This window comes from Centropristis striata, chromosome 14 (genome assembly GCF_030273125.1).
Source record: "Centropristis striata isolate RG_2023a ecotype Rhode Island chromosome 14, C.striata_1.0, whole genome shotgun sequence".
Lineage (NCBI taxonomy): Eukaryota > Metazoa > Chordata > Actinopteri > Perciformes > Serranidae > Centropristis > Centropristis striata.
Genome location: NC_081530.1, coordinates 5,087,864 through 5,100,690, shown reverse-complemented (window position 1 = coordinate 5,100,690; position 12,827 = coordinate 5,087,864). Strand labels below are relative to the sequence as shown.

General features: G+C 37.3%; 1 protein-coding gene across 4 annotated transcripts; it reads left to right on the top strand.

The window, feature by feature from the left end:
- Positions 1-2,736: 2,736 nt before the first annotated feature.
- Positions 2,737-11,651, top strand: c14h6orf136 (chromosome 14 C6orf136 homolog). 4 transcript variants are annotated; one of them, XM_059350029.1, is made up of 7 exons: positions 2,737-2,870; positions 4,568-4,792; positions 6,102-6,782; positions 8,884-8,972; positions 9,120-9,320; positions 9,968-10,037; positions 10,781-11,651. In XM_059350029.1, the coding sequence occupies exons 2-7, from the start codon at positions 4,694-4,696 to the stop codon at positions 10,922-10,924; spliced, it is 1,284 nt and encodes a 427-aa protein (XP_059206012.1). In that variant the 5' UTR covers positions 2,737-2,870; positions 4,568-4,693; the 3' UTR covers positions 10,925-11,651. The 4 variants fall into 4 exon arrangements, with proteins under 4 accessions (XP_059206012.1, XP_059206011.1, XP_059206013.1 ...); XM_059350028.1 differs by having other exon boundaries at positions 2,802-2,993; XM_059350030.1 differs by having other exon boundaries at positions 2,802-2,993; positions 4,543-4,792.
- The last annotated feature ends 1,176 nt before the right edge of the window (positions 11,652-12,827 follow it).

The following is a 12,827-nucleotide window of genomic DNA, read 5'->3' as shown; positions in this document are numbered from 1 at the left end:
AAGTTTTACCCACTTAAATCACTGTTTTAGGCCCAAAAATACAAGTTGGCTTTTTTGCAGTGTATATTGATGATTAATATACTGATTGATTTAAATAATCAATGAGTCAGTTTTTCACAATTTCCTACCAAATATGAAAAATCTCATACGGTGTGACTATCCCAATCACGTTTTACAAAGTTTAAACTTAAAAACAACTAAGAAAATAAATGCATCACTACTCAATAAAGGGTGATAACACGTATTTCTATTTGTTAGTCTGCTCTTTTCTAATCCCAGGCATATTGTAATGAGTCATCTCTGATTGAAAGGTGGGGCTTTGTCTCTATAGAGACAGAGATGTGTTGTTGCGATTTACGTGGTTTAACTGGGTTACAGCTTTCATATTTTTAGATTCAGAGATGTATTTAATGTAGGCCTACTGTTTGGTTTTACTTTCAAATAAATCAAATAATAATTTAAAATGTATATTGGTGATATGAAATATGACATTTTCCAAGAATCATCAGCAAATTAAATATAATCCCTTATTTTGTCAATTATTATAGTTGTGGAAACCAAACAGTACATTATTCCAGTTTCAGAAAAAATCATTGTCAATGCAATCCGTGATAAAAAGGGATACATCTTTCCAAAAGTTCTTGGTGTAAGAACATGTGTGTCTCTCATAGACTGTATAAAAAATACAGTGGACACAATCTCTGGACACATCCTATACAAACCACAAAATGAACAATCCACACAAATGTCTTTTTCAAATTTCAGAAAGTTTTGGCTGGTTGGGTAGCATCTATGTATAACTTTAAACGCCACTTCACTTGCTTAATTTGTTATCAGGTATTAATATGTAAGAATCCAGATTTTTCCCCAGTTTAAATTGTCAATAAACCCAGAAGGGTTATGGTTGTGACCGGTTGTAACCGTGACAAAAAAAAAGTATTTCCATTTTACATGACTATATACTTCTACTGTACTACATTTTGAGGCAAATATTATACTTTACTGCCAGATTTAGTCACTTCTCAGGTCGAGATTTAATATAAACATCATGATTAATTTAAAGAGATTAGACTTTTTAAAAAATTAATCTTACAACAATATCTTAAAAAGTTAAATTAGCCCCATCTTTACTTGGGTGTCCCTATGAAGACTAGCTTCTGTTGGTATAGCTCTTAGGGTCACTGAGGCACTCAAACCTCCTGACCACGATAAGGTGGCAATCCCTCAGGAGGATGTTTTTGTATTTTTTTTGTATTTTTTGGTACAAAAAAAAAGCACTGACAAACCTTATCATAACTGACAGGTTTTCTACATTACACCTGTCCCTGCTCCCATCACTCTTGAGGCAAAACCCCACAGCATCAGCATTTTCATATTTTTTTTTTATCTCTCCGAGCACCATGTACCGCCATCTGCTGGATTTGATTTCCTTCTCATTTTCCTTCTATTATAATCGTCTAATTAATCCAGTTGAGATAAGGAATCTCATAATGTTTCTCCTCCCTTCCTTAGTTTTCCCACATTCTACTAAACTCTTGAAATTATCTCCCCCCATTCCTTCCCCCCGCAGCCCGATCCTCATCTCTTCCCTCTCTCTTTCATATCCAGCACATGCTATCATCACATGCTCCACTGTCTCCCTCTCCCCACAGTTACACTGACCCGTTGGATGTTTTCCTATTATACTAAGTGTATTATTCAGTTTACTATGTCCTATTCGTACTCTACTCATGATTACTTGCTCTGTTCTATTGTCTTATTATTTTCATCTTATAAATATATATATATATATATATATATATATATATATATATATATATATATATATATATATATATATACAACTTAACAAAAATGTTCACCAGCTATTCTAGCCTAGGCAATATCTGTTCTATTTGTTGGTGTTGACAAAATGCTGGGTATTTTTTCAGTTGATTACAGGATACCAGGATGCCTGGGCCTTTGTTTTGTTATGTTTTTGAAATGTCTAATGGTATCATCCAGTAGGCCTAAGTAACTGTTAAGTTGTTTGTTTTTTCTAGGCTAATAGCCTTTGTTTTATTTCTTTAATTTTAATTTAAAAAAAAATACAAAAACATCCTCCTGAGGGATTGCCACCTTATCGTGGTCAGGAGGTTTGAGTGCCTCAGTGACCCTAAGAGCTATACCAACAGAAGCTAGTCTTCATGGGCAGGTCTTAGGGTAGAGGCCTGACAAAGTGCAGTCAGTTTAGGTTGAGGGTAGGACATACAACTAACAGCAACCCAAGTTCATATATGGTTAGTGTAACAACAATAACTACAATAAAATAAGTGTGTTAAGCATTTGAGACCACAGTACTTTACAAGGCACTTATTCAGTGTACCTGCATCCGAGTGAGTGAATTTGTCAGTTAGACATGGTAAAAGGTGCTGGAGCACAATGCCCCCTCAAGATTTGTGGCTGCCCCCTCATACATGCCTGTCTAGACCCGGCCCTGATCTGAATACTTTTTCTATCACTGGTGGCTCGATTGTGCAGTCACTCTTCCGTTTGACCTTTATTTTGAAATATTTACTTTCAAGTTCTGTTGTTTTAAATAGCTTTCACATTTTCTTCCGCTCGATTTGAGAAAGAAAAAAAAAACAGATCGTCCGAAATTATTTTCCCATGTCTGATGTGACTAAAAAAACGGCACACTTAATTCGTGGACATTATAGCCTATATTTGCTCTTTCTCTGTGTTATATCACTACCGGGACGTTGGGGTCGTTTCTGATACGTAGAGGCAGTCGCAGTATTTCCGACAGCCGCGAACGCAGCACTACGACAACAGGCAGCGCGAGGCGTGTTTGGCTCTGCAAGGACACACAGGGCTGTAATGACATTAGTGTAAGTTAGCTAGCTTAATAAATAGTTTGTAACTTGTTACTAACGTTGCTCTGTCCATGACTGTTGCTTGACCTGGAGAACAACTGCATTTAGACTGACTCTGACGGGTTTTGCTTGTAAAAGGTAATATTACAGAGACGTTTCCAAGCCGGTAGCTAGGTCGCCGCTAGCCGGAAGCTAGTTAGCCTAGCAAGCTACCGGCTATTATTGGCAGTAAGGTAATGTCAACGTTTAAGGAAAGATATGTCGAGGCCCGTGTTGCAGCTATTTGTTGAGAAAACGGCATGCCACAAATGTGACGAAACAGGGATCGGTAGCTTCTTAAAATGCACTCGTTTCCACACTAAATGATGACAAAAATGACCAGGCTAACGGGTTAAATGGTGGAGTTATTCTTTGCTTGTTTTTGCAGTTCATGCAAAACTGACGTCACAATGACTTTAATGTTGACCGCTCCATCACTAAGTCACGTTATGCATCCTTGATTTAAATTTTATTCACGAGTTTTACCATGCATAGAAATGACCAACACTAGTTTATTATCAAGGGCATAGCCTGTTTAGTAATGTCATCTGTTACATGCCATACATTATGATGCAACATTAGTGTATTGTATTTTTTGCTTACAATGCAGTTTCATTTCGATATATTGTTTTGTCAAATAATCGTATGTTATGTCTTCAAACAGCTTTGCTCATTTGTTATTAACCCATGCGTATATTCACTGTAAGGATTTATAAGTATATATACTTATTATTTATATACACTGCAAGTTGTAAGGATACAGTGCTGTAACACAAAAAAAAAATCTTTGGTAGTTTGCTCATGTTTGGTTAATTCGGTCTCGGCTGTCACCATGGAGGCTCTGATTATAAACTTGTGGTCTGCTGCATGTCATGTGCTCTTGGCGTACTCTCTAAAAACCTCAGTAGAAGATGAAAAAAAACCATCAGCTTGATTTTTTTTAACTTTTAATTTCATCTGTACAACAACCCTAACATTTAGTATCTGCCATAGGGCTGCAACTAACGATTATTTTTATTAATCGATTAATCTGTCAATTATTTAAACGATTAATCGATTAGTTGTTTGGTCAATAAAATGTTGAAAAATATCAATCAGTGTTTTCCAAACCACAAGATGACATCCTCAAATCTCTTGTTTTGTCCACAAACCAAAGAGATATTCAGTTTATTGTCATGAAGGGATAAAGAAACCAGAAATATTCACATTGAAGAAGCTGAAATCAGAGAATTTGGAATTATTGTGTTTAAAAAAACTACTGAAACCAATTATGTGATTATCAAAATAGTTGACGATTAATTTAATAATCAATTATTGTTCGATTAATCGAATAATTGTTGCAGCTCTAATCTGCCAATATGATGCCTTATTTTCTTTTATAGAAAATGACAAAAATAGTAAAAAAATGTTTCCTTTCAGTTTTTTGTGATTAATTGACTGCCTAATTTAGAAGTTGGGGCCAGCAGCTATTTGGCATTTTGTATTGATAAATTAATGATAATCAGTTATTGAAATTGATTTGTAACAATTTTGTCAAACACTTTTTCAGCAGATATCAATATAATTTCTATTTGAAGCATTTGAACAATACCACTTCATTTCAAAACTCCGCTAACAATATCCTGATGGAAACATTCACTGTTACTAGGTCTTTTTCTTTTTTTTGGTCTCAGGTTTGTCGAGGTAGAGAGCCTGCTGTAGTTGGGATCATCCGGTCACAAGGTCCTAAGGTGTCAGTCTGTGTGTCTTTGCTGGTGATGGTCAGCTGGTAACTGGGCTTGTCCCTGCCCCTGTGGTGAATGGCTTTGAGCAGAGGCGGCGTCACCTTCTGGGTGGGTTGTGTCCGCAGCCAAGGCAGAAGGCAAGCCATCAGAAAACAGAGCTGGAATCTCAGTCAGGTAATCTGCTTTTATTTTAAGATCCATTCTTTAATTTTACCTTTTGAGTTATGTGTTTATGAAAACACCAATAGGGTGCTCTGAGGAATACTAGGCCAGATGCAAATGCTTGAGGAAACGCATATTAGAAAAGAAACTGGAAGTTCAGAAGAGAAACTTTGTGACCAGGCCACCATGTTTTTCCTGCTTCAAAATGGACCAAGCAACATCCCAACTTAGTGTGTCAGTCAGCAATGCGATGCACCTATGGTTGTAGGTCTTTTTAGAGGCTTGTTAATAACTCCCCTTGAAAATAAAAAAATAACCGTGAGATTCCACTCTATTTTGTTTTATGTAACAAGGTTGTTGACCAGTTTTAGATCAGAAGTTACTTACTTGTCACAAGTTCATGTGTCATGTCAAACTGAGCGGTGGCAAGCTCATCCATGAAGTATGGGGAACAAACATCTCTTCGTTGCTTATGGTGAAAAAATAATGTCAAACTAACAGATAGTAGTCAAATTAGATAGTAAAAAGCAAAGGGGTGGTGCTGAGTCTATCATACCACGTCAGTCAGAGTGGTGATCTGTTATCAAGATGTTGTAGTCATAGAAAAAAGCCAGCAGATGAAGCACTCCATTGATAAAGCTGTTGCTCTGTAAGAGAAAACATTATGGTTTTGTAATGACCTACAATTAACTGAGCTTCTGTTCTTTGATTAGGCTACCCACTATGAAATATTACCATCTTAATGCCTAGTCATATTTCTGCAGTTATTTTGTTGAAAGTAACACAAAAGTTTAATGCATTAGGTCTACTCTACACAGACAGTACCCTCATTTTAGTGTATTTAGTTAACTTGCCAACACTTTTATTAGTTATATTACTAATTTAGCACACATTTGAGTTCCTTATCATAATGTCATGTCAATCAGTCCTGTTATTGTTGTGATAGCAGACTAGCTTATAAAAATAACTAGCTTGTCTTTTAGAAAATGAAGGTTAAGATGGTAATATGGCAGTGTTGTATTGGATGGCAGGCTATTTTTATCCATCCAAGATGACTATGCCCACCTGAAGGTCCCCTTTCCTTTATGCTATTGTTGCTATTCCCCAGGTATTAGTAATCCACTTCTTTATGATAAGAAATTACTACAGTCTAGTATTTCCAGAGATGAAATTATATTTTTTTCATGACTATAAAATGGCAAATGATAATATTTCATAAAATGTGTGATTGTTGTAATGAAACGTTTTCATCAACACAGTTTGAGTTTTCATTGAATTGAATGCTAAATACAGTCTTGCCGTGTCTTCATTGTTCCTTCAGGCAGTCGACTGGCAATCCATCCGTAAGACACGCCCCCTGAGCTGTGCAACATGGGCCCTGGTGCCCCCCAACAGCTTGAGATATCACAACATTAAGCAGCCAGCGTTGTCCCACCCATTCCACCATGCTAGCCAGCCTCAGACAGGAGGTTACTATGAGGAAGACTGGGAGGACTCGCTCAGCGTGTGTGTGCTGGTGCGACAGAGCGAGTCAGACGGCCTCCACACCCTGCTGGAGTTCCCTCTGTTTGGAGACATTAAAAAAGGGGAGCTCCTCACTCGGGAGGCTCACAAGTCCTCTGAGTTCTACTTCCCGTTGACCACAGTGGACGGCAGCAGAGAAGATGACATCAGCGTTTACAGCTTCAAGAGAGACAGTGTTGATGCTGTAAAAAGAGAACATGGTTGTTTCAAAAGCCTGTTTGAAGCAGAGAGGTGTCCTGCACCGTTTATGTACGGCTCTCAGTTTTATTGTTTTCATTGCCCAGGCAAAGAGCCGATACCTGGCAGTGGGCTAAAATCTAGGCACGATACTGGACTTGACATCAGATATGTGGGGCTTCCTTTGCCGCCTCCCATCTCTCTGTGTAGCCATGCAGACGGAGCAAAGAAGGACCATACTGAAGGATATAGTGAAGACGAGGAGAAAATGGCCCTGATGTATGAAAGACTGAGAATTGAGGTAAGAATGCACAATGTGTCTGCATAATCCTGTAACATATTACCGTCATAACAAGTTAATGAATTATACATAACAAGGCAATGGTATTTTATATTTTATTATCAGTGTTGGGGGTAACATGTTAAAAAGTTCTGCATTACAGTACTCGGATTACTGTTTTGTTGTAACAAGAAGCATAAGTTAGTTTTGCATTGCAAGTAAAGAGTTATTTAGTTACATTTTCAAATAAGCAATCGTTACTTTTTCTCCTTTTGTTGCCAAAAATAGCACTGCACTGTTTCTGTTTCTTTTCTACTCTGTGAAGAGGATAATATTAGCTGCTGATGAGTGGAAGGTATCCAATCCTAGGGTTGTGTCAGTTCTAATGTGTAGCTCAGTTAGAAAGATAGCAGAGGACAGCCTTTACGTCAGTAAAGTAAGTTATTAAGCATTGGCCTATTTAACTGGTTACATTTTAAAACAAGATGAACTGTATATAGCTATAGCCATGTTTCATTGTTATCATAAAAAACAGCTGCACTTTATGCCTTACAAATCATTATTTAAAGGAGCAGTGTGTAGGATTAAAAATGCAATTTAATATTCATAGCAATGTTTTCACAAGTGTATAATAATATGACGCTAAGGGGATTTTATTAAATGTGTGTATATATATATATATATGGTTCCAAGAGAGCCCTAGCATTAGCTGCCTAGTAGTTTGCTTATCAGCTATTGATTTGGCTATGACAAAGTGAATAGGGTCAAGCTGCCTACACCATTCAAACATACTATTAGTGTGCTAACCGAGCAACACTAGCCTTTACAAGATAGCTGATCACTACACAAGTTAGATTCATGTGTAGATTCTTGTGATTGATTACAAATTGTTATAAATAATGATACACTCCTGAACAAAATCTTAAGGAGCGGGTTAAAAAATTCAAGTATTTGCATTTTGTGTTGGTGGAACATGTTTTTTTTTGGTCCATGTCGCCCAGCCCTAGTTAGCTTAAAGTCCAACATTAACATCTTATGTTCGGTGTTAATAAGAATGTATTTCCCGTCCATAGTGATCAAGATGAACCGCACAGATGTGTTTTAGAGACATGTAGTCTGCCGTTGTTGTTATACTTGCCGAGAGGGCGGAGACATATACAGACATTGACAGTGACATAATAACATGGCAAACAGGTTCAGAACTGGTTCGCATGTTGAACCAACTACGAACCACACCGGAGCCTGTTCCCGGCCGGTGCCCAATTGCAAACGGTTCTATGGTTTTTCACCGCCAACGAGCCTGCTCCCGGCCGCGAAAACTGTTTCCACAGCGGCACCAACTCTGTGTGTAGTAGAGACATGTAGTCTGCCGTTGTTATTATACTTGCCAATAGGGCGGAGACATATACAGATGTTAACAGTGACGTAAGGACGTGGCTCTGGAGCCTGTGGAAAAACAACAAACAGGTTCAGAGCTGGTTTGCAAGTTGAACCAACTGTAAACCAGCAATAGCAACGGCTCCGAACCGGCCCTGAAACTGCTTTGATTGAAAAGGGTTATAAGGATGGAATCTCAACTCCTCAAATTGCACTTTTTTTTTGTTTTCTTCAAGTTTGACATAATTCCATAGACTCCCTTAAACCAAACCCAATAGCCCATCTGAAACAGATTCAGAAGCAGGAAATTGGTGTACCAATGCATGACCACCAATGGGCCTACATCCTTGACTTTATCCATTCTACTTCAATGAGTGCTGAAAACATTATTTTCCCCCTTCACAATAGCTTACTCTTTTGATCTAAGTTAGCCCTTTTCCCTTTTTATCTATCATAACTATCGCACCTTATCTTTTTTTTAACATATTTTTGTAGCTTGTCGGTAGAATTGGGAAAATAGAAAATGGGTGGAAGGTTTTTCTTTAGGGTACATAAAAGATGGCTAAGAGTTGATTGGAACAATCTATGGTTCATGTTATTGTTGCTTGTGTGTTCCATCAGAATTCAGTTACTGGTGTAAAATCAATAAATAAGGGATAATGTATTGTTTAAATTGCTTTATCTGTAATTTTACTACCCATAGCGGTAATTTATTTTAAAACTATACCTCGCTTTTGTTATGCAGCTTCCAAGTTTTTTTGTGAAGAACCATGATTACTCCATGTACTCAAGAGATTTGGAATTCGTCAATGGCCTCATCAATACCAAGACCAGGTAATGATGCTCATTCAGTTTAGGTTAATGGTGATACATTATAACGGACACTCTTGTGCTCTGACCAAATACTTTGTTCAAGTCTGCACTCTGTGATACTATCAGTCACTTCCTATGTGACCTGACTGTTGCCGTGTGTTGGTGTAGAGGCCGTGTGGTGTACCAGCTCACCCTCTCCCTGTGGCGCCTCCTATGTCTATGTTACTACGCCAACGCTCGGCTGGAGGTGCTGAAGCTCACTAAGCACATGGAGGACGGGACCATTAAGGCACGCTGGAGGGTCAGGGGCCTCCCCTTATATTCTCTTCTGCTGCGCTTCTATCGCAAAGACAAATCTCACCTGTACAGGTAATCCACAGTTCACCCAGACTGTTTCTTTTCTTTCAATGGTCTTTTTATTGATGACAAAATATGTATAAAACAATCACTGTACAGGGAGAAGATTTTAGATTTTTTTGTACAACATATACCCATGACACAACTCGACCAAACATCCGAACATAGATATACATATACAGCCACTGGCAAAAGATTGTAAATAGACAGAATAAAGATAACAAATTAATTAACAACAATGCTTAGAGAGAAAGGAGAAATATATAAAGGATTAATAAAGAAATAGTAATTGAGGAGAATAAATAAATAATAATACTAAAAATAAATCTTAAAAAAAAATAAATAAATAAATAAAGGAGGGGGGGCTACTCAGAAATTATTGTTGAAGGTTTCTCATAAAATACCAAGAAGGGGCTCCATATTTTGTAGAATTTATTCTCTGATCCCCGAATAGTGTATCTAATCTTTTCTAAATTCATGCAGGATATCACCCAGACTGTTTCTAGATTTAATATAACAGGGGGATAGTACTTTTTATGTTTTCAAAGCCTTAGCTTTATTAAATATGCAGTATCCAAAATTATAAGTCACGGTTTTATTATAAGTCTCTTGTCACTATGGTTTCAAATCTAATTCAATCCAAATCTAATTTGTTATAGGTCATATGATGCATTCTCTACTTTCTACATTGGAAAGGATGGACTCATTCACTGTCATAAAGTTGAAAAGGTATGCAGCTAACTGTTTTATGCTACTGAGTACCTGCTCAAATATGCATATTGGCTAGAGTGTGTGTTTTGAACAGGGGTTTCCAACCTTTTTTAACTAATTTTTCCTGTTCTAGAAAGTGCAATAATTGTTGGGTGTAGCCGTGCCCAATCCTATCACTGGCAAAGGACTGCCACTGCTGTTAAGCATACTCATGTTTCAGTCTTGATGTCATTTTCCAACAAGTAATAGCTGTAAGAAGAAAACTGAATGTGAACACAGACCGAGACCACATGGTTATTTTTTATTATTTGCTAATACTCAAGAGTAAATTTTTTGTATTTGGCAGCTGTTTAGATTTGCACTTTACACTACATTTTAGATTTATGATTGATTTTTATTTTGTTGTAGTTTTTTATTCATTTATACAGACTAAAAAATCATACTTTCTATTTTTCAGTATTTTGTAATATCGTCAAGAATATCATTATCTCAAAAGTACCCTAAAATATTGTGATATTCTTTTAGGGCCATATCGCCCACCCCTAACCCAGCCAGGTTTTTTTAATGAGGTTTATACCTAAACTGATTTTGTTTTTTGTATATAGTCTGAATTCTGAATTTGATCCGTTTTTGTTAAACATCCCAAGTTCTTTGGAATCAGGGTAGTTAATATAGATCAGGTAGCTGGACAGCTGTTTTGTGTATCATTCTGAGCTTGTTGAGCGTGAGCTGTATGATTGTCCTCCGTGTCTGTGATGCAGGTGATGCCCGACCAACCCCCTGTCCTGCCCAGACTAACTACTGTCCTGGCTGGGGCTCTGGTGGCCATGGGAGTGCAGGAGCATCGGCCTACTCTCAACCTGCTGCCACTCCTTCTGTCCTCACTGCTACAGAGCAAAAACTGACCCCAGGATGACGATTAGAGGAACAATGGACAGAAGACTCAACAGTGTGTCCAAGGTCCATGTGACTCTTAGCATTCTCAATATAGGAACACATTATCGTCTTGCAAGGTTTCCCCTAAATTAAATACACTGTCAAGAGATTACACTGCTTTGCCTTTTTTCCATTTTAATTTAGCTGTTATGTGTAATAATGACAATGGTTAACCTGAATACTAGAACCAGTTTGTCCAGTACAGGCGTCACATGGCTGTCATCCCTACCAGCCAGCAGAAAAACTGCTACATAAAACCCAGTCCCCCTGGCATTGGTTGGCAGATGCAACAATTTGAAATTTGTGAATGTAAAACACAGTTAAACACATTTTTAATCTGAATACCTTTAAATAGACAAAAATCCAGCATCAGAACATCCTTTGTGATGACAGAAATCTAAAAGATGCAGGTTCTGAAGACAAGACGTGCAACATTGCAAAAGGCTATAGTTAGATGTCTTCTCAAGCTATTGCAAAACACAAACAAATCTGGACTTTAATATCAACAGTAGTCTGTATGTTAAAAGAAAATTTGGGTATATTTGTTAACTTATTGTCATAATTGTGTCCATTCCAACTGTGTCATACTAACTTGCACTCACCACCTTTGCTATGGGGTATATGGCATCCAGATAAATAAGGTATATTCTTGACTCCTAAAGCCTTTCAAATAAACCTCTATTCAAACAAAAATAATTTCAATTGTTTTTTTCTAAGTCTGACCCAGAGACCCCAGGATTAGCTTTTGTAGCTAACTGCATAGAAATATTTCAAGGCACCTTGCTGCATAATCAGCTAGAGGCCTATTAATTTGTGCAAGCTGTTTTTTTAGTTAATGACAAACCCACTTTAATGTTCATAGTGTGTACATGTATGTGAGAAAGTAGTAGCAAATTATCCCTTTGGTATGAACCCTGGCTATGTCCAAAATATATACTTACCAACACTCCAAAGCTCACTAATTAACTCGCAATATCTTTTCACCTTTAATCTTGTATTTGTCTGTTTTAACCTTTAAAAACAGACAATGTGTGGTTTCAAGGAGTGTTGCATGCTGGAAAATTTGCCCAGTACTACTGGACTTGCGTCTTGGTAAGAACATTTTTTAGTTTTGACTTTTGATGATACCATACCTGGCAACCCCACTCAAGGAAGCTGCACCCAGCGGTCATTCGTCACAGAAATCCTCCAAAAGACACAAATTGTATAATGTAAATATGTATTTTTCTTTGTTTCGTGCACTAGTGAGGAACAACATATTAATCAGTGAGCTTTAGAGATGTCCATAGAGGTGCTTTTGAAATGTAAACAGAGCTAGGCTAACTGTTTTATCCTGCTTCCAGGCATTATGTTAAGCTAGGCTTATCACATCGCACTAACAACGACTAATGTTGGGGTTTTCATATGCCTTGAACCTGAGCACCACTTACGTAGGTCTAACAGTTCAAAAGTGCGTTTAGACGGCTATCAGAATTATTAATTATTATTATAAATAAATGATTATATTAAATGATAGGACTTGATTTACTCTAAGTCATCTGAAGATGGGGTACCACATACACACCACACCACACAAAAGACAGCCAATTCAACTGAATCAGTCTTTAAAAGTTACGAAACGATCAATTTGGAACTCTGATTAACAATTAGCTTAATAACTCACCAAATTACCACATTAATATTTAGTGATGGTTGAAGGAATTTGGAGTTCTTTTCATAGAAGAGGTTGGCATCACTCATACATGTACAACATTAAATGGACAGCATGTGTATTCCAAAAAGGTATTTATTCATAAAAAGCATGGGTTAAACTGCTCCAGTGGTTTCTGCAAGTTCTCAGTTTTGGAGATCCTACAGTAGACAAGAGCTTCA